The sequence below is a fragment of the Perna viridis genome, chromosome 2, assembly GCF_037379345.1.
Source record: "Perna viridis isolate PV_CMFRI_1.1 ecotype Kerala chromosome 2, ASM3737934v1, whole genome shotgun sequence".
Lineage (NCBI taxonomy): Eukaryota > Metazoa > Mollusca > Bivalvia > Mytilida > Mytilidae > Perna > Perna viridis.
This window is the reverse complement of record NC_142446.1, coordinates 55,020,315-55,040,918: the sequence shown is the minus strand read 5'-3', so window position 1 is coordinate 55,040,918 and position 20,604 is coordinate 55,020,315. Positions and strand designations below refer to the sequence as shown.

General features: G+C 33.0%; 1 protein-coding gene across 1 annotated transcript in view; it reads right to left on the bottom strand.

Annotated features, from left to right (window-relative positions):
* Positions 1-20,604, bottom strand: part of LOC148626101 (uncharacterized) — an 84,526-nt gene that overhangs the window by 48,257 nt on the left and 15,665 nt on the right. Inside the window, exons 10-33 of the mRNA XM_088571083.1 lie at positions 20,117-20,275; positions 19,313-19,468; positions 18,778-18,936; positions 17,984-18,130; positions 17,440-17,598; positions 16,646-16,792; positions 16,102-16,260; positions 15,308-15,454; positions 14,852-14,922; positions 13,958-14,113; positions 13,425-13,614; positions 12,631-12,741; positions 12,087-12,245; positions 10,536-10,646; positions 9,845-10,089; positions 9,075-9,376; positions 8,063-8,349; positions 7,128-7,330; positions 4,799-4,988; positions 4,557-4,643; positions 2,955-3,113; positions 2,161-2,271; positions 1,647-1,775; positions 311-439 (exon numbers count right to left, since the gene is read on the bottom strand). Coding sequence (XP_088427209.1) covers positions 311-439; positions 1,647-1,775; positions 2,161-2,271; positions 2,955-3,113; positions 4,557-4,643; positions 4,799-4,988; positions 7,128-7,330; positions 8,063-8,349; positions 9,075-9,376; positions 9,845-10,089; positions 10,536-10,646; positions 12,087-12,245; positions 12,631-12,741; positions 13,425-13,614; positions 13,958-14,113; positions 14,852-14,922; positions 15,308-15,454; positions 16,102-16,260; positions 16,646-16,792; positions 17,440-17,598; positions 17,984-18,130; positions 18,778-18,936; positions 19,313-19,468; positions 20,117-20,275 — 3,873 coding nt within the window. The remainder of the gene's footprint in view (positions 1-310; positions 440-1,646; positions 1,776-2,160; positions 2,272-2,954; positions 3,114-4,556; positions 4,644-4,798; positions 4,989-7,127; positions 7,331-8,062; positions 8,350-9,074; positions 9,377-9,844; positions 10,090-10,535; positions 10,647-12,086; positions 12,246-12,630; positions 12,742-13,424; positions 13,615-13,957; positions 14,114-14,851; positions 14,923-15,307; positions 15,455-16,101; positions 16,261-16,645; positions 16,793-17,439; positions 17,599-17,983; positions 18,131-18,777; positions 18,937-19,312; positions 19,469-20,116; positions 20,276-20,604) is intronic.

Sequence of the window (20,604 nt, the reverse complement as noted above, 5' to 3'; positions counted from 1 at the left end):
TGAGCGTATTTGTTTGTGAAATAAGCATATACTTGACTGGATGAATTGAAAAGACAAAGTGCTAAACAAAAATTATGTCGAAAAACCGAAAAGCATAGCATATAGTCGGATGCCATCAAAACCAGTTTTTCTCAAATCTTTGCAACAATGTACGTGGTTCGTAAATATCAATTTAAACGTGTGTTATAGCTGTAATTAGTTAGTCTAAAATCGTTCGACACTAAGGGTTTGCAATTTGTTACCTGAAATTAAAATATATATCAATAATTAGTCAGCTTACTATTTGGTTGACAGCACCAACAAGTTTTACATCCTGGATATTTTCCGTTCAATCCACGTGTAAACACTCTTCCATTTCGTTCACATACTTTCTTCTGTCCAAGTTTTGCGTGTTCTTTCAAATCAGCTGGTGTCCAATGATAGCATTTCCAAGGCTTGACTGAAAGATGTAAATAAAACATGTGACACCACTTACATTAATCGTTCTTGTAGAAAATATATTCAAGCCCAAAACATCTAATTTAAAGCTGTAACTTGTATCAAGGAAAGACAAACATTGTTCAGCCAATTAAATTACAAAATACATATTCTATTATAAGGTATTTGGTTTTACTATTAAATTTCGATAATTTGCAAGCTATCTTGTTCGTCTATGCAACTCAATATACCATCTTTCCTTCATTGAACATCTTCGATCAAAATTTTCGATTTCAGAACTAGGGAGGACACTCCTGACAATCTACACTTTACTTATTTGAACTTTGAAGCATTTTATCTTACAGCAAACGATAAAAGTGATGGCTGATTTTATAAATTTTTGATACCTGGTATTTTTGTGCACATCCTTCCATTTCCTCTGTAGCCTTTCTTACAAACGCATTTTCCATTTCTGCATCTAGCCTTCTTGTGGCATTTTTTCTTACATGGAACTCGTTCTACAATAAATATTATCTCCTTATATGTGAAGCATTGTCAACAAAACATACTAGTTAAGCTACGATATTTAGCCGCTTAAACTAAAACGTAGCTTTCAGGCTTAAACCAATCCAACACCGACTTAAAAGACAGGAAAATATGGTTGTTGGAACCTTTCAAATGAAACCGTTCCAGCGTGTGTTTGATTGAAAGATGATAAAATACAATGACATTGAAATACTAAGGGGGAAACTGGCTTTAAATCAAACGAAACATAAATTATTTTATTGGAATGTAGTAAGAAATTACTCCGAATGGTGTTTTATTGTAAAGCGGTAAACATCAATGAAGAATGGAGTCGGAGTTTGAAACAATCATATCAGGATATTAAACATGAACACAACGATACCGTACAAACTCTGAGCGTATTTGTTTGTGAAATAAGTATTATACTTGACTGGATGAATTGAAAAGACAAAGTGCTAAACAAACATTATGTCGAAAAACCGAAAAGCATAGCATATAGTCGGATGCCATCAAAACCAGTTTTTCTCAAATCTTTGCAACAATGTACGTGGTTCGTAAATATCAATTTTAACGTGTGTTATAGCTGTAATTAGTTAGTCTAAAATCGTTCGACACTAAGGGTTTGCAATTCTTTACCTGTCATTAAAATATATAGAGATAATTAGTCAGCTTACTATTTGGTTGACAGCACCAACAAGTTTTACATCCTGGATATTTTCCGTTCAATCCACGTGTAAACACTCTTCCATTTCGTTCACATACTTTCTTCTGTCCAAGTTTTGCGTGTTCTTTCAAATCAGCTGGTGTCCAATGATAGCATTTCCAAGGCTTGACTGAAAGATGTAAATAAAACATGTGACACCACTTACATTAATCGTTCTTGTAGAAAATATATTCAAGCCCAAAACATCTAATGTAAAGCTGTAACTTGTATCAAGGAAAGACAAACATTGTTCAGCCAATTAAATTACAAAATACATATTCTATTATAAGGTATTTGGTTTTACTATTAAATTTTGATAATTTGCAAGCTATCTTGTTCGTCTATGCAACTCAATATACCATCTTTCCTTCATTGAACATCTTCGATCAAAATTTTCAATTTCAGAACTAGAGAGGACACTCCTGACAATCTACACTTTACTTATTTGATCTTTGAAGCATTTTATCTTACAGCAAACGATAAAAGTGATGGCTGATTTTATAAATTTTTGATACCTGGTATTTTTGTGCACATCCTTCCATTTCCTCTGTAGCCTTTCTTACAAACGCATTTTCCATTTCTGCATCTAGCCTTCTTGTGGCATTTTTTCTTACATGGAACTCGTTCTACAATAAATATTATCTCCTTATATGTGAAGCATTGTCAACAAAACATACTAGTTAAGCTACGATATTTAGCCGCTTAAACTAAAACGTAGCTTTCAGGCTTAAACCAATCCAACACCGACTTAAAAGACAGGAAAATATGGTTTTTGGAACCTTTCAAATGAAACCGTTCCAGCGTGTGTTTGATTGAAAGATGATAAAATACAATGACATTGAAATACTAAGGGGGAAACTGGCTTTAAATCAAACGAAACATGAATTATTTTATTGGAATGTAGTAAGAAAATACTCCGAATGGTGTTTTATTGTAAAGCGGTAAACATCAATGAAGAAAGGGGTCGGAGTTCGAAACAGTCATATCAGGATATTCAACATGAAGACATAACGATACCGTACAAACTCTGAGCGTATTTGTTTGTGAAATAAGTATTATACTTGACTGGATGAATTGAAAAGACAAAGTGCAAAACAAAAATTATGCCGAAACACCGAAAAGCATAGCATATAGTCGGATGCCATCAAAACGAGTTTTTCTCAAATCTTTGCAACAATGTCCGTGGTTCGTAAATATCAATTTAAACGTGTGTTATAGCTGTAATTAGTTAGTCTAAAATCGTTCGACACTAAGGGTTTGTAATTCTTTACCTGTCATTAAAGTATACAGAGATAATTAGTCAGCTTACTATTTGGTTGACAGCACCAACAAGTTTTACATCCTGGATATTTTCCGTTCAATCCACGTGTAAACACTCTTCCATTTCGTTCACATACTTTCTTCTGTCCAAGTTTTGCGTGTTCTTTCTTATCAGCTGGTGTCCAATGATAGCATTTCCAAGGCTTGACTGAAAGATGTAAATAAAACATGTGACACCACTTACATTAATCGTCCTTGTAAAACATTTACCGGATTTCATGATGAAGAGCATCCTGAAATTTCGAAACAGATATACCTTTTTTTCACCTTCGGATTTCGGAACGTAGTATTACAGTTTGTATCTTTTCTTACACTTTTATCATGTTGCTTGTTGTTATTTGTTGTCGGTATTTTACACAGGTTTTGTCTAAATACTAAACTAAGCGCTTGGCAAATGATAAATGTGCTTTTGAATTGAAGACTCGAGACATATTCGTTAAACTGCGGATTCACAATGAGAGTTACATACCCAATACAAGTCAATTCACTATTGTATTACGTTTGCAAGTACAAGTTTTACACCATTACTTGTTTTGTTTTTTATCCACCTGGATAAGGTTTAATGCAGTTAATTAAGGGGCAAGAGAAATGAAACACCAATTAACCATATGGTATTTGGTGTGGTATCTCTTGTTGGTTCCTCTGTAAACAGCAGAACACCATGCAAACGTTGCATGTATGAATTGGAATTAATGTCTTCTTCTATAAATGATATTTCTATGTTTTTAAAAGTCAAATTACTAAATTAAAATATGTTTTGAGATAAACAAATCAGCGGTCAAATGATATAATTTAATGTTGTAGAAAAGTAATAATAGGAAAAGTAGTATACTCCGATTTCTTGTTTTAGGAAAAAGTCCTAAGTGAAATGAAGAGTGTGTGAGGCATGTACAAAAGTAAACACCTTCATATCAAAATTCAAATTGCGGATTTGTGTGTTTGTTTTGTTTTGTTTTTTTCTGCATATGACATTGATAAACCGATAAATTATTAAGCGCTAGTCATTTGCATGAATACTTATGATATAATGCTATGGAGTGCAATTAACATTTTTTTTTGTAATTTGTAAACAATTAAATAAGCGTTTGAACAGTTTGATGATCACGTTTGTAACAGAAAGAATAGTTCCATGGTTAAGATGGAACATGATATCTGTATTATTTTTGCAACATTCTCATTGCAAGCATATCATATTTGTCATGAATAAATGACTATGAAAAGCTCGGTGTGACTGGGCTAATTATATTTTACGGAATAGAAATACTCACAATATTGCTCATGACTATAGACCTGGATCGGGTAAATGTATCTGGTAACAAAGTTGTGAGAAAAGCTAATTGTCATATAAAACTAAACCAAAATGAATTTAGTGTGTTTCTTAATGTATTTTTTATTGGTCGGTGGTAGGTATTAGGCAACAATTGACAGGACGTTGGATATGGATAAAAATTTATGTACGAATCATTTTGAATAATTTTCAATATATCATCAAAATGTTACATTCAGTCAGTAGAGTTCATGGCATGTTAGGTGGTCTCGTATGCCAGTACAAACTAAGACCAACCTACAAAGAAATCAGAAAAAGCCTTACCTATACAAGCACAAGTTCTGCATCCATATCGATTCTTTTTGTAGCCACCTGGGCAACGTTTGGGACAATAACGTTTAAGGCATAGTCCTATAAAACAAAAGTGTATAGTTTAATGGTGTAGTTGTTTCAGATTCATATTCATTGTGATTGAACCGAATTTCGAAGATCTGAACTATTAAAAATATCATACAGCACTAATGAATTATCTAACTTTATCATCATTGATAACTTTTCAAACTTACTTTTACAGACATCAACGCCATTTCCTTTGAAGAATTTCTTGCATACACATTTGTAGCCACCGTTTCTAGGGACACATCTGGCATTTTTATGACACTTTTGTTTTCTTATCGTCACAAGAACAGGAGATCCTCTAACGATCTTACACTGTGTTACTACTGAACAATCGGAGGTCGTTATCAAGGCATTTAGCTATAAGTAATTTATAAATGGAAGTGATACTAATTATGTCGAATCGCAATATATCAATATGTAACAATCTTTGAGCTGTGGAGTAAAAAATATTATTAATTGTAACGAATGAGAAAAAGTTATCTAATTAATATTTGTATCAAATGATGTTAAAAAAAACCCAAAAAATGTACTCATCCGTAAATTTGTAAACAGTTAGAGTTATGAATTTGCATATAAAATTAATGAAGGCTATATGTTACAATACAGTTTTGAACCCTCCGCTTAAAGAGTAATCAAGAGAACCAAGGTTATAGCGGTAATCAAAAGAATGTAATCAAGGGACAAAGACCAGACACGGAAAACAGACACACACAACAAAGATCTTAAAGTAACTAAAATCATACATACAAAGTAACAAAAGTAAATGAGCAACTTGGACTCCACTAAAAACTGGGAGCATGGACCAACACCGGTAGGGTAAGCGTCCTCTGCCTTTCTAGAAAGACCCGCCGAGTTGCTCATAAAATGTCAAGTCCGGGGTAGACAAACGAGGAAAGGCAAACTATGACCCGTTGAATAAATTAGTTTTCATGGTGCTGATGGATACATCATAACGATCCACGAGTTCATGATAACGACCATAAAACTTCTGTAGTGATGACTTCAATCTTGTAGCAACATAACCCTGTTCCAGAAGCCTATTTGTTAGACTTCTAGCGAGATACAAAAAGTCTGCGTAGTTTCGACAAGCTCTGGCATAACGTATGAGTTGTGATATGAACACTCCATACGCAGGAACCGAAAGGATGTTGCCACAGATGAAAGGATAGTTGACAATTCTGAATGAAAAGTTATCACGTTTGTCGTAAGGTTTGGTCAATAGTTTTCCTTTACCATCGATTTCCAAGTGTAGGTCAAGATATGAGGCTGACTTTACAGTGTCTGTAGTATCCTTTATCTCAAGTTCTTTTGGGTAGATGCGATGTATCAAATCCTCGAAATTAGGATTGTTTAAAGATAAGACGTCATCTATATAGCGGAAACTGAGATTGAAGGATTTAGCCAAACGATATTCTTTCTTTCTGATCAAATCAGCTATAAAGTTAGCCTCATAATAGTGAAGAAATAGGTCAGCAAGTAGAGGAGCACAATTTGTTCCCATTGGAATTCCAACCGTTTGTTGAAGAACACGTCCACCACACCGGACAAATATGTTGTCAATTAAAAATTCCAGCATTTTGTAAACATCTTCCTCTGTATATTTGGAAGATGATTTGGAATTATTTTTTACAGGAATCTCTACCAAGAACTATATATTTGTATCTAGGTGTACCATCTTTTTTGGAAAAACAACGATGTATAATGTTTTTAAGTCGGGATGTTAACTGAGTATGGGGAATAGAAGTATACAGTATTGAAAAATCATATGTTTTAATGCTATTATATTCAGATAATAGTCTCGAACTGATTGTCTCCAAAAGATCTTTCGAATCTTTCGGGAGTAACAAGTGTTGTGGTAGGACTGCAGACCCTCTTTGACAGCTTTGAGTATAGAATTTAAAAGTTTTGAAAGAGGTTTGGTGGTACATTTTGCAGATCCAGCCATGAAACGTTATTTGTATGGATTCTTGTGAAGTTTAGGAATCCAGTACATAGACGGTAAATCACAATCATCGTTCTTGGTAGAGAGACCAAAAGAGGATAGCACAGATTTATGGTTTTCCCCAATCTCTTCTTGTGGAAATACGGACCTGTAGTTTTATCAAGAAACTGTTTTATATCTATTTTTATAGTTTGAGACAATTTACTTGAAGACGTCAATATATTGACCATTATGTTTTGATATCGGTAATAACCAACCAACGGAAATATGCGAATCTGCCAATAACGAAAGCTTTGCGTCTACATAAAAATACCAAACAATCACTTCCTTAAGTTATAACTTGAAAAATGCACTGTGTATTTCTTTTATTTGTTAATGTTTCTTGAATATATAGCTAAAACCAAGTAAATCTTGGTCTTTTAACACATTGTAGTTTAAACTCTAAATAAAAAATCTCTCTTCTTGTTATTCAGGATCTTTGAGGTAAGTTAATAGGGTTATTTAGTATATACTTATTGTTTTCTTAACCGATCCATAATCTATATAATCTATACCGGGTAATATTGTCTGTTAGGTCCGACACAACCACACTGACTCTTCCTCACACATTTATCGTTGCTAAGTACAAATCCATGTTTGCATTTACAACCCTCTGTATTTGGACTTAAACACAAAGCTTCAGCATTGGGGTCTACACAGGTAGCAGGACAACCAGATACTGATGAACTGTATTCCATATTATATGGACACTTTAAAGCTGAAATGTTATTTTTTTATGAATCATTATATACACAGAAAAAAAATCAGAAAGTGGAGAGATATCGATTGTTATTGATCCGCCTGCAAATAACGATTAAACCTTACATCTATAAAACAAAAAGTTACAAAAGTAGTTTTGTTACTGATGCTTCATCAATTAACTGTCTTGCTGTGATTTTCAATATTAAACAGCAGTCTTTATAAAAATCAGATAGGGGGTGATTCTTGCATGTCAAAAAAAAAAGTTGAAATTTTGAGATAAAAAATGTATAGATCGTGTATGAAATAGGCACTTTGCAGTTATCGTTATCGTTCTTAATTGGGTTTGATTTGGTTGAATACAGTGGGGAATGAATGCATGGAATAAAATACAGAACCGACTATCGTTACGTTAAAATATTGCCTATGTAGACAGAAAAAGCATCATTTGTACGATAGGTTTCTTTACAATGTGAATTATTTCTTCTATAGGCAGTGTTTAAACTTTATATTTGGTGGTATTTACTTCGCAATAGCAAGCTGTCAAATTATTGACTTTAATGTCTTAATTTAATAATCAATTTAACTGTTTCTTTAATTCCTTGGTTCTTGTTTTATTTCGACCAATAAGTCTTGATTAATACATTATTTTTTTTTAAAATAATTAAGATTTTCAAACAACAGTTTAACATAAAAGTAATATTAAAAGCAGTGTATTTTAGGAAATTTAAATCAGTTTCTATGTACTTACGACAAAAATCGGCTCTCCTCCACTTGATGGGAATTCCCAAGTCCTCACATTGCTCCGCGGCTCCTGCGTGTATATTACATATGATTTCTTGTAGGTGTGGCTCTCCAATATTACTGCAGGCGTCAAATAAACAAGATTTGTACATATCGGTCATTACGTCTTTTTCTTTAGCTGCACATGGCATGAACGGACTCATTCGTAAACCTGGGTTCAGAAGTGAGCATGCTTTTACAGCTTTCGCTTTTTTGTCAGGAGTGCATGGGTCTGATACATCGTTGACTGCACACCTAAATCAATACACAATTGCAGAAAGTTTAAGAATGTATATATTATCCTAAAATTAAAAACAATTACACGCTATAAAAATCACATTAAGACTGCTCACAAGGAAATTGACATTTGTGGTCATTGAATAATTGTTTGTTGAAAAATACTTTTGGTTTTGTGTACGTCTTGTCTACAATCAATATTTGAATATAGATCTTCCTATATAGTAGATTATAATACTGCTGGTGAGAGGTTACTCCGTGAAACACGTTTAGACCATATCGTAATTTGCATTACATATGATTGGTATATATGTATTTAATAACCATTTGATCGATGCCACTGCTGGTGGACCAAAGGTCGTTGTAGGTATTCACCAACCTATAAGGCAGACTCGTCTCACCCCGAATATTATCAAATTTTGTTTATCAAATTCATTAGAATTTGCAGTTTTAATAATGTCAAAATACTTAAAACACTGAGGCTTCACTCCTTGTATTGCATATTGTAGAATCTCTTGGTGATAAAGTTGGCTTTTTATTTCGATAGTTTTAAATTTGGTTTTGAGTGCCTCTTGTATATAATCAATCTTTGAATTCATATCTTCCATTACAATTGATTATAGTGCTGCTGATGAGAGGACATTCCTTGAAACATGCATACAGCATGTCTAAATTTTTAATATTTAATACTGATATTTTTATATTTGTAACTTTAAATAAAATGGGGAAAATAAAACTATTACCTTTTGTTCAGATCATTATTATTTCCAGCGATATAACTCATTCCAATCTGTACGAATTTGTCCTTCTTTTTGCTCACATCGACACCTTTTGCAGTTTTAAAATCGTCTTTTTTCCCATTGCAGTCTCCACATATTCCATTGATCTTACCACTATACGTTTTAGGAATTGTTACAGTGGCTGCTGAATTTCCATCCCATGTTACCCTAAATCCACAGTTTGATTCCACTCGAACATTTCTCCCTGTTAGGACGATCCGGAAGTTAGAACCGGAATATGGTGAGTAAACTCTGATGTTATTTACCTAGAACATTGAATTTACAAAATCAACAAAAAATCAACTGCCGAATGATAAAGTTGAAAGAGTAATAAAGGGAACCAAGGTTATAGCGGTAATGTAATCTCTCTGGTTTTATTTGGTTGGTTTTTAGCTGAAAGCGCATTGTAAGGGTGCGGCTTGATCCTCTTGTCCCACACATGTCTTACTTAGATTAAAACCTACTTCATCGTCTCATTGAAGTAACTGGATCATTGTATTTAAACAGTCGGAGATAAATAATCTTCATAAAAATTTTTTTAATCTTCATGACATTTTTTTGCATTTCAAGGTTTTGTTTGTTTTAATGGAAGTAATGGAAGATGGAATTATTACCATTATCTTAACAATTCACAGAATATTATTTGCTTTTCGTTTCGCTAATACATTTAATTAATTTTATATAGTCACTAAGAACGCAAAGTAACTATGAAATATACTAAAGGTTTAACTTACAAATATAGAGTTCCTTTTACCAAGTTTAATAGTTGAGCTCTTTAATATTATCAAAACATATTTTGTGAAAGACACTCTTTTGTTTCGTCCCCGGTGCTCGTTCTTCACACGAACTTCAAACCCACCACACCTATCACTTGTCTTCGTTTTAACCATGGTATAAGTACAGATACCCATAAAGTGAATAAGTTGTCTATCGAACGTTACATAGTGAGGATCGCCAGTGGCCGAGCATGTGCAGGTACCTAATTAGTATAAAATGAAAAGGTTTAATTCAAATTGAATTTGAAATATGTGCCCTTATAGATCTTTCCTGTTTACTGTGGGATAATAGATGAGTTATTTGAACTTGAAATATGTGCCCTTATAGATCTTTCCTGTTCACTGTGGGATAATAGATGAGCATGCGTGTGGCATGTTCATTATACAATTTCGCAAATGAATATTATTTTGTTTTACCGAAGACTTACCCAGCGGAAGTAAACACGATAGGGTCTATTGTAATATACAAATTATCATGTCGTTTATGTGAATCGTCTTTAAACTGCACTTACTGACTAAAATAATGTTTATACAAAATTTGGGTTTCTTTTTGGGTGTCTTTATCACTTCTATAACTAAACGCCATCGCAGTTTTCAAATTACTCATTTTAGAAACAAAACCTTGTTCAATTGTATAAAAAGTACATACCAACGCAACTAGAAACACCATCTCCAGTAAAACCTCTCTTACAAACACATCGACCGTTCTGACAATTAGCGTTTCTATTACAGACCTTGGATCCACACATCGGACCTATAACTACATATATGATATATCTATGATTTTTATTCGATAAATATGAAATGTACCACACTTTTGTTATATAATATTGATTACTTCACAATTACAAATATAATTAGCGCAAGCCATATTACAAAATAAGTGCCTTGCCTATTGGTGTCGGGAAAATTGGCGTTTCATAAATCAATAATCATGATAAAATATATGCCTTCACTTAAAATATAAATAGATAATACCATCTCATTATACTATTATTAGGTAAAGAAATGTTTCCCAGATTATTTCATTGAATGCATATGTTTCCACTTGAATTGAGACAAAATACGCAATTCATGTGGTTTAATAGGCAAAACTAGATATCTTTCCATACCGGTCCTAAATATGTTTCCATATTTTTTAAATATATGAAAACATATGTTTCATTTTTTCCTGTGTATGTGCAATACAAGGAATGGAGTCTAAGTGTTTTATGAATTTTAAAACAGTTTTGTTGAAAATTTTGTCAAAAGATTAATAAAACGATTCGTGGTCAGACAAGTTTGACTACTGGGTTGGTGAATACCTTTTGGGACCTTTGGTCCACCTGCAGTGGTATCGACCCATTGGTTATTACTTAAAAAAGTATCAATCATATAGAATTGCAAATGTTGGTATGTTGTGCACGTGTTTAAGCGAGTAACATCTCACCAGCAGCACCAAAATCAAATTGAAATTTTTCGAAAAGGAGATAAATCATATTTAAACGCTAACCTACTGTTAACATTTTTTGCATTTTGTTCAGGGTGGAAAGAAAAGAGCAAAAACAGTTCCTATGAAGTTGATATATATAACTACATATTACTGATAATTTTTGAAACCGCTAACATTGACAGCGGCGAATATGTTCAACTGACATAATCTGCAGAAATTAGCAACCGAGAAATATAATACGTCTACAGTAACTTATGTATGTTGAGTGGTATTGGACATCCTATACAAAAAAACATTGGAATTTGAGATAAGTCATTGAATCTAATTTGAATGTTTTCCAAAAAGAAAAATAAATACATGTTTTTTTTAATAATTTCAGAAAATAACTACACTCATGTATTTGTTCTATACTTCAAAAGACCATTATTTGAACTCAGCATCACTTGATTTACTAAAATAATTTTTATAAAAATGTAAGAAAAAAATAGTATTTGACAGAGTTATATGCCCTTGCTTTGTTCATTGTTAGTGCGATGAAATCAACTCAATATATCAAAGTAATATGAACAATCCAAATTTTCCATAATTCTGGTAGTGCAAATAGTCAAATTAACCTTAAAAAAGGTATACCATTTTCTGCGTGTTATAAAACTGATTTAAAAATAACTTTAAACATTAGATATAGCTGTAATGATTCAAACAATTGGCAAAAAATGGTTTGTATTATTACTTTGTCGTAGAAAATATATCAATAATTAGTCAGCTTACTATTTGGTTGACAGCACCAACAAGTTTTACATCCTGGATATTTTCCGTTCAATCCACGTGTAAACACTCTTCCATTTCGTTCACATACTTTCTTCTGTCCAAATTTTGCGTGTTTTTTCAAATCAGCTGGTGTCCAATGATAGCATTTCCAAGGCTTGACTGAAAGATGTAAATAAAACATGTGACACCACTTACATTAATCGTTCTTGTAGAAAATATATTCAAGCCCAACACATCTAATTTAAATATGTAACTTGTATCAAGGAAAGACAAACATTGTTCAGCCAATTAAATTACAAAATACATATTCTATTATAAGGTATTTGGTTTTACTATTAAATTTTGATAATTTGCAAGCTATCTTGTTCGTCTATGCAACTCAATATACCATCTTTCCTTCATTGAACATCTTCGATCAAAATTTTCGATTTCAGAACTAGGGAGGACACTCCTGACAATCTACACTTTACTTATTTAAACTTTGAAGCATTTTATCTTACAGCAAACGATAAAAGTGATGGCTGATTTTATAAATTTTTGATACCTGGTATTTTTGTGCACATCCTTCCATTTCCTCTGTAGCCTTTCTTACAAACGCATTTTCCATTTCTGCATCTAGCCTTCTTGTGGCATTTTTTCTTACATGGAACTCGTTCTACAATAAATATTATCTCCTTATATGTGAAGTATTGTCAACAAAACATACTAGTTAAGCTACGATATTTAGCCGCTTAAACTAAAACGTAGCTTTCAGGCTTAAACCAATCCAACACCGACTTAAAAGACAGGAAAATATGGTTTTTGGAACCTTTCAAATACAACCGTTCCAGCGTGTGTTTGATTGAAAGATGATAAAATACAATGACATTGAAATACTAAGGGGGAAACTGGCTTTAAATCAAACGAAACATGAATTATTTTATTGGAATGTAGTGAGAAATTACTCCGAATGGTGTTTTATTGTAAAACGGTAAACATCAATGAAGAATGGGGTCGGAGTTTGAAACAGTCATATCAGGATATTAAACATGAAGACATAACGATACCGTACAAACTCTGAGCGTATTTGTTTGTGAAATAAGTATTATACTTGACTGGATGAATTGAAAAGACAAAGTGCAAAACAAAAATTATGCCGAAAAACCGAAAAGCGTATCATATAGTCGGATGCCATCAAAACCAGTTTTTCTCAAATCTTTGCAACAATGTCCGTGGTTCGTAAATATCAATTTAAACGTGTGTTATAGCTGTAATTAGTTAGTCTAAAATCGTTCGACACTAAGGGTTTGTAATTCTTTACCTGTCATTAAAGTATACAGAGATAATTAGTCAGCTTACTATTTGGTTGACAGCACCAACAAGTTTTACATCCTGGATATTTTCCGTTCAATCCACGTGTAAACACTCTTCCATTTCGTTCACATACTTTCTTCTGTCCAAGTTTTGCGTGTTCTTTCAAATCAGCTGGTGTCCAATGATAGCATTTCCAAGGCTTGACTGAAAGATGTAAATAAAACATGTGACACCACTTACATTAATCGTTCTTGTAGAAAATATATTCAAGCCCAACACATCTAATTTAAAGATGTAACTTGTATCAAGGACAGACAAACATTGTTCAGCCAATTCAATTACAAAATACATATTCTATTATAAGGTATTTGGTTTTACTATTAAATTTTGATAATTTGCAAGCTATCTTGTTCGTCTATGCAACTCAATATACCATCTTTCCTTCATTGAACATCTTCGATCAAAATTTTCGATTTCAGAACTAGGGAGGACACTCCTGACAATCTACACTTTACTTATTTAAACTTTGAAGCATTTTATCTTACAGCAAACGATAAAAGTGATGGCTGATTTTATAAATTTTTGATACCTGGTATTTTTGTGCACATCCTTCCATTTCCTCTGTAGCCTTTCTTACAAACGCATTTTCCATTTCTGCATCTAGCCTTCTTGTGGCATTTTTTCTTACATGGAACTCGTTCTACAATAAATATTATCTCCTTATATGTGAAGCATTGTCAACAAAACATACTAGTTAAGCTACGATATTTAGCCGCTTAAACTAAAACGTAGCTTTCAGGCTTAAACCAATCCAACACTGACTTAAAAGACAGGAAAATATGGTTTTTGGAACCTTTCTAATGCAACCGTTCCAGCGTGTGTTTAATTGAAAGATGACAAAATACAATGACATTGAAATACTAAGGGGGAAACTGGCTTTAAATCAAACGAAACATGAATTATTTTATTGGAATGTAGTAAGAAATTACTCCGAATTGTGTTTTATTGTAAAACGGTAAACATCAATGAAGAATGGGGTCGGAGTTTGAAACAGTCATATCAGGATATTAAACATGAAGACATAACGATACCGTACAAACTCTGAGCGTATTTGTTTGTGAAATAAGTATTATACTTGACTGGATGAATTGAAAAGGACAAAGTGCAAAACAAAAATTATGCCGAAAAACCGAAAAGCGTATCATATAGTCGGATGCCATCAAAACCAGTTTTTCTCAGATCTTTGCACCAATGTCCGTAGTTCATAAATATCAATTTAAACGTGTGTTATAGCTGTAATTAGTTAGTCTAAAATCGTTCGAAACTAAGGGTTTGCAATTCTTTACCTGTCATTAAAGTATACAGAGATAATTAGTCAGCTTACTATTTGGTTGACAGCACCAACAAGTTTTACATCCTGGATATTTTCCGTTCAATCCACGTGTAAACACTCTTCCATTTCGTTCACATACTTTCTTCTGTCCAAGTTTTGCGTGTTCTTTCAAATCAGCTGGTGTCCAATGATAGCATTTCCAAGGCTTGACTGAAAGATGTAAATAAAACATGTGACACCACTTACATTAATCGTTCTTGTAGAAAATATATTCAAGCCCAAAACATCTAATTTAAAGATGTAACTTGTATCAAGGAAAGACAAACATTGTTCAGCCAATTAAATTACAAAATACATATTCTATTATAAGGTATTTGGTTTTACTATTAAATTTTGATAATTTGCAAGCTATCTTGTTCGTCTATGCAACTCAATATACCATCTTTCCTTCACTGAACATCTTCGATCAAAATTTTCGATTTCAGAACTAGGGAGGACACTCCTGACAATCTACACTTTACTTATTTAAACTTTGAAGCATTTTATCTTACAGCAAACGATAAAAGTGATGGCTGATTTTATAAATTTTTGATACCTGGTATTTTTGTGCACATCCTTCCATTTCCTCTGTAGCCTTTCTTACAAACGCATTTTCCATTTCTGCATCTAGCCTTCTTGTGGCATTTTTTCTTACATGGAACTCGTTCTACAATAAATATTATCTCCTTATATGTGAAGCATTGTCAACAAAACATACTAGTTAAGCTACGATATTTAGCCGCTTAAACTAAAACGTAACTTTCAGGCTTAAACCAATCCAACACCGACTTAAAAGACAGGAAAATATGGTTTTTGGAACCTTTCTAATGCAACCGTTCCAGCGTGTGTTTAATTGAAAGATGATAAAATACAATAACATTGAAATACTAAGGGGGAAACTGGCTTTAAATCAAACGAAACATGAATTATTTTATTGGAATGTAGTGAGAAATTACTCCGAATGGTGTTTTATTGTAAAACGGTAAACATCAATGAAGAATGGGGTCGGAGTTTGAAACAGTCATATCAGGATATTAAACATGAAGACATAACGATACCGTACAAACTCTGAGCGTATTTGTTTGTGAAATAAGTATTATACTTGACTGGATGAATTGAAAAGACAAAGTGCAAAACAAAAATTATGCCGAAAAACCGAAAAGCGTATCATATAGTCGGATGCCATCAAAACCAGTTTTTCTCAAATCTTTGCAACAATGTCCGTGGTTCGTAAATATCAATTTAAACGTGTGTTATAGCTGTAATTAGTTAGTCTAAAATCGTTCGACACTAAGGGTTTGTAATTCTTTACCTGTCATTAAAGTATACAGAGATAATTAGTCAGCTTACTATTTGGTTGACAGCACCAACAAGTTTTACATCCTGGATATTTTCCGTTCAATCCACGTGTAAACACTCTTCCATTTCGTTCACATACTTTCTTCTGTCCAAGTTTTGCGTGTTCTTTCAAATCAGCTGGTGTCCAATGATAGCATTTCCAAGGCTTGACTGAAAGATGTAAATAAAACATGTGACACCACTTACATTAATCGTTCTTGTAGAAAATATATTCAAGCCCAAAACATCTAATTTAAAGCTGTAACTTGTATCAAGGAAAGACAAACATTGTGCAGCCAATTAAATTACAAAATACATATTCTATTATAAGGTATTTGGTTTTACTATTAAATTTTGATAATTTGCAAGCTATCTTGTTCGTCTATGCAACTCAATATACCATCTTTCCTTCACTGAACATCTTCGATCAAAATTTTCGATTTCAGAACTAGGGAGGACACTCCTGACAATCTACACTTTACTTATTTAAACTTTGAAGCATTTTATCTTACAGCAAACGATAAAAGTGATGGCTGATTTTATAAATTTTTGATACCTGGTATTTTTGTGCACATCCTTCCATTTCCTCTGTAGCCTTTCTTACAAACGCATTTTCCATTTCTGCATCTAGCCTTCTTGTGGCATTTTTTCTTACATGGAACTCGTTCTACAATAAATATTATCTCCTTATATGTGAAGCATTGTCAACAAAACATACTAGTTAAGCTACGATATTTAGCCGCTTAAACTAAAACGTAGCTTTCAGGCTTAAACCAATCCAACACCGACTTAAAAGACAGGAAAATATGGTTTTTGGAACCTTTCTAATGCAACCGTTCCAGCGTGTGTTTAATTGAAAGATGACAAAATACAATGACATTGAAATACTAAGGGGGAAACTGGCTTTAAATCAAACGAAACATGAATTATTTTATTGGAATGTAGTAAGAAATTACTCCGAATGGTGTTTTATTGTAAAGCGGTAAACATCAATGTAGAATGGGGTGGGAGTTTGAAACAGTCATATCAGGATATTAAACATGAAGACATAACGATACCGTACAAACTCTGAACGTATTTGTTTGTGAAATAAGTATTATACTTGACTGGATGAATTGAAAAGACAAAGTGCAAAACAAAAATTATGCCGAAAAACCGAAAAGCATAGCATATAGTCGGATGCCATCAAAACCAGTTTTTCTCAGATCTTTGCACCAATGTCCGTAGTTCATAAATATCAATTTAAACGTGTGTTATAGCTGTAATTAGTTAGTCTAAAATCGTTCGAAACTAAGGGTTTGTAATTCTTTACCTGTCATTAAAGTATACAGAGATAATTAGTCAGCTTACTATTTGGTTGACAGCACCAACAAGTTTTACATCCTGGATATTTTCCGTTCAATCCACGTGTAAACACTCTTCCATTTCGTTCACATACTTTCTTCTGTCCAAGTTTTGCGTGTTCTTTCAAATCAGCTGGTGTCCAATGATAGCATTTCCAAGGCTTGACTGAAAGATGTAAATAAAACATGTGACACCACTTACATTAATCGTTCTTGTAGAAAATATATTCAAGCCCAAAACATCTAATTTAAAGCTGTAACTTGTATCAAGGAAAGACAAACATTGTTCAGCCAATTCAATTACAAAATACATATTCTATTATAAGGTATTTGGTTTTACTATTAAATTTTGATAATTTGCAAGCTATCTTGTTCGTCTATGCAACTCAATATACCATCTTTCCTTCACTGAACATCTTCGATCAAAATTCTCGATTTCAGAACTAGGGAGGACCCTCCTGACATTCTACACTTTACTTATTTAAACTTTGAAGCATTTTATCTTACAGCAAACGATAAAAGTGATGGCTGATTTTATAAATTTTTGATACCTGGTATTTTTGTGCACATCCTTCCATTTCCTCTGTAGCCTTTCTTACAAACGCATTTTCCATTTCTGCATCTAGCCTTCTTGTGGCATTTTTTCTTACATGGAACTCGTTCTACAATAAATATTATCTCCTTATATGTGAAGCATTGTCAACAAAACATACTAGTTAAGCTACGATATTTAGCCGCTTAAACTAAAACGTAGCTTTCAGGCTTAAACCAATCCAACACCGACTTAAAAGACAGGAAAATATGGTTTTTGGAACCTTTCTAATGCAACCGTTCCAGCGTGTGTTTGATTGAAAGATGATAAAATGTAATGACATTGAAATACTAAGGGGGAAACTGGCTTTAAATCAAACGAAACATGAATTATTTTATTGGAATGTAGTAAGAAATTACTCCGAATGGTGTTTTATTGTAAAGCGGTAAACATCAATGTAGAATGGGGTGGGAGTTTGAAACAGTCATATCAGGATACTAAACATGAAGACATAACGATACCGTACAAACTCTGAACGTATTTGTTTGTGAAATAAGTATTATACTTGACTGGATGAATTGAAAAGACAAAGTGCAAAACAAAAATTATGCCGAAAAACCGAAAAGCATAGCATATAGTCGGATGCCATCAAAACCAGTTTTTCTCAGATCTTTGCACCAATGTCCGTAGTTCATAAATATCAATTTAAACGTGTGTTATAGCTGTAATTAGTTAGTCTAAAATCGTTCGAAACTAAGGGTTTGTAATTCTTTACCTGTCATTAAAGTATACAGAGATAATTAGTCAGCTTACTATTTGGTTGACAGCACCAACAAGTTTTACATCCTGGATATTTTCCGTTCAATCCACGTGTAAACACTCTTCCATTTCGTTCACATACTTTCTTCTGTCCAAGTTTTGCGTGTTCTTTCAAATCAGCTGGTGTCCAATGATAGCATTTCCAAGGCTTGACTGAAAGATGTAAATAAAACATGTGACACCACTTACATTAATCGTTCTTGTAGAAAATATATTCAAGCCCAACACATCTAATTTAAAGATGTAACTTGTATCAAGGACAGACAAACATTGTTCAGCCAATTAAATTACAAAATACATATTCTATTATAAGGTATTTGGTTTTACTATTAAATTTTGATAATTTGCAAGCTATCTTGTTCGTCTATGCAACTCAATATACCATCTTTCCTTCATTGAACATCTTCGATCAAAATTTTCGATTTCAGAACTAGGGAGGACACTCCTGACAATCTACACTTTACTTATTTAAACTTTGAAGCATTTTATCTTACAGCAAACGATAAAAGTGATGGCTGATTTTATAAATTTTTGATACCTGGTATTTTTGTGCACATCCTTCCATTTCCTCTGTAGCCTTTCTTACAAACGCATTTTCCATTTCTGCATCTAGCCTTCTTGTGGCATTTTTTCTTACATGGAACTCGTTCTACAATAAATATTATCTCCTTATATGTGAAGCATTGTCAACAAAACATACTAGTTAAGCTACGATATTTAGCCGCTTAAACTAAAACGTAGCTTTCAGGCTTAAACCAATCCAACACTGACTTAAAAGACAGGAAAATATGGTTTTTGGAACCTTTCTAATGCAACCGTTCCAGCGTGTGTTTAATTGAAAGATGACAAAATACAATGACATTGAAATACTAAGGGGGAAACTGGCTTTAATTCAAACGAAACATGAATTATTTTATTGGAATGTAGTAAGAAATTACTCCGAATTGTGTTTTATTGTAAAACGGTAAACATCAATGAAGAATGGGGTCGGAGTTTGAAACAGTCATATCAGGATATTAAACATGAAGACATAACGATACCGTACAAACTCTGAGCGTATTTGTTTGTGAAATAAGTATTATACTTGACTGGATGAATTGAAAAGGACAAAGTGCAAAACAAAAATTATGCCGAAAAACCGAAAAGCGTATCATATAGTCGGATGCCATCAAAACCAGTTTTTCTCAGATCTTTGCACCAATGTCCGTAGTTCATAAATATCAATTTAAACGTGTGTTATAGCTGTAATTAGTTAGTCTAAAATCGTTCGAAACTAAGGGTTTGCAATTCTTTACCTGTCATTAAAGTATACAGAGATAATTAGTCAGCTTACTATTTGGTTGACAGCACCAACAAGTTTTACATCCTGGATATTTTCCGTTCAATCCACGTGTAAACACTCTTCCATTTCGTTCACATACTTTCTTCTGTCCAAGTTTTGCGTGTTCTTTCAAATCAGCTGGTGTCCAATGATAGCATTTCCAAGGCTTGACTGAAAGATGTAAATAAAACATGTGACACCACTTACATTAATCGTTCTTGTAGAAAATATATTCAAGCCCAAAACATCTAATTTAAAGATGTAACTTGTATCAAGGAAAGACAAACATTGTTCAGCCAATTAAATTACAAAATACATATTCTATTATAAGGTATTTGGTTTTACTATTAAATTTTGATAATTTGCAAGCTATCTTGTTCGTCTATGCAACTCAATATACCATCTTTCCTTCACTGAACATCTTCGATCAAAATTTTCGATTTCAGAACTAGGGAGGACACTCCTGACAATCTACACTTTACTTATTTAAACTTTGAAGC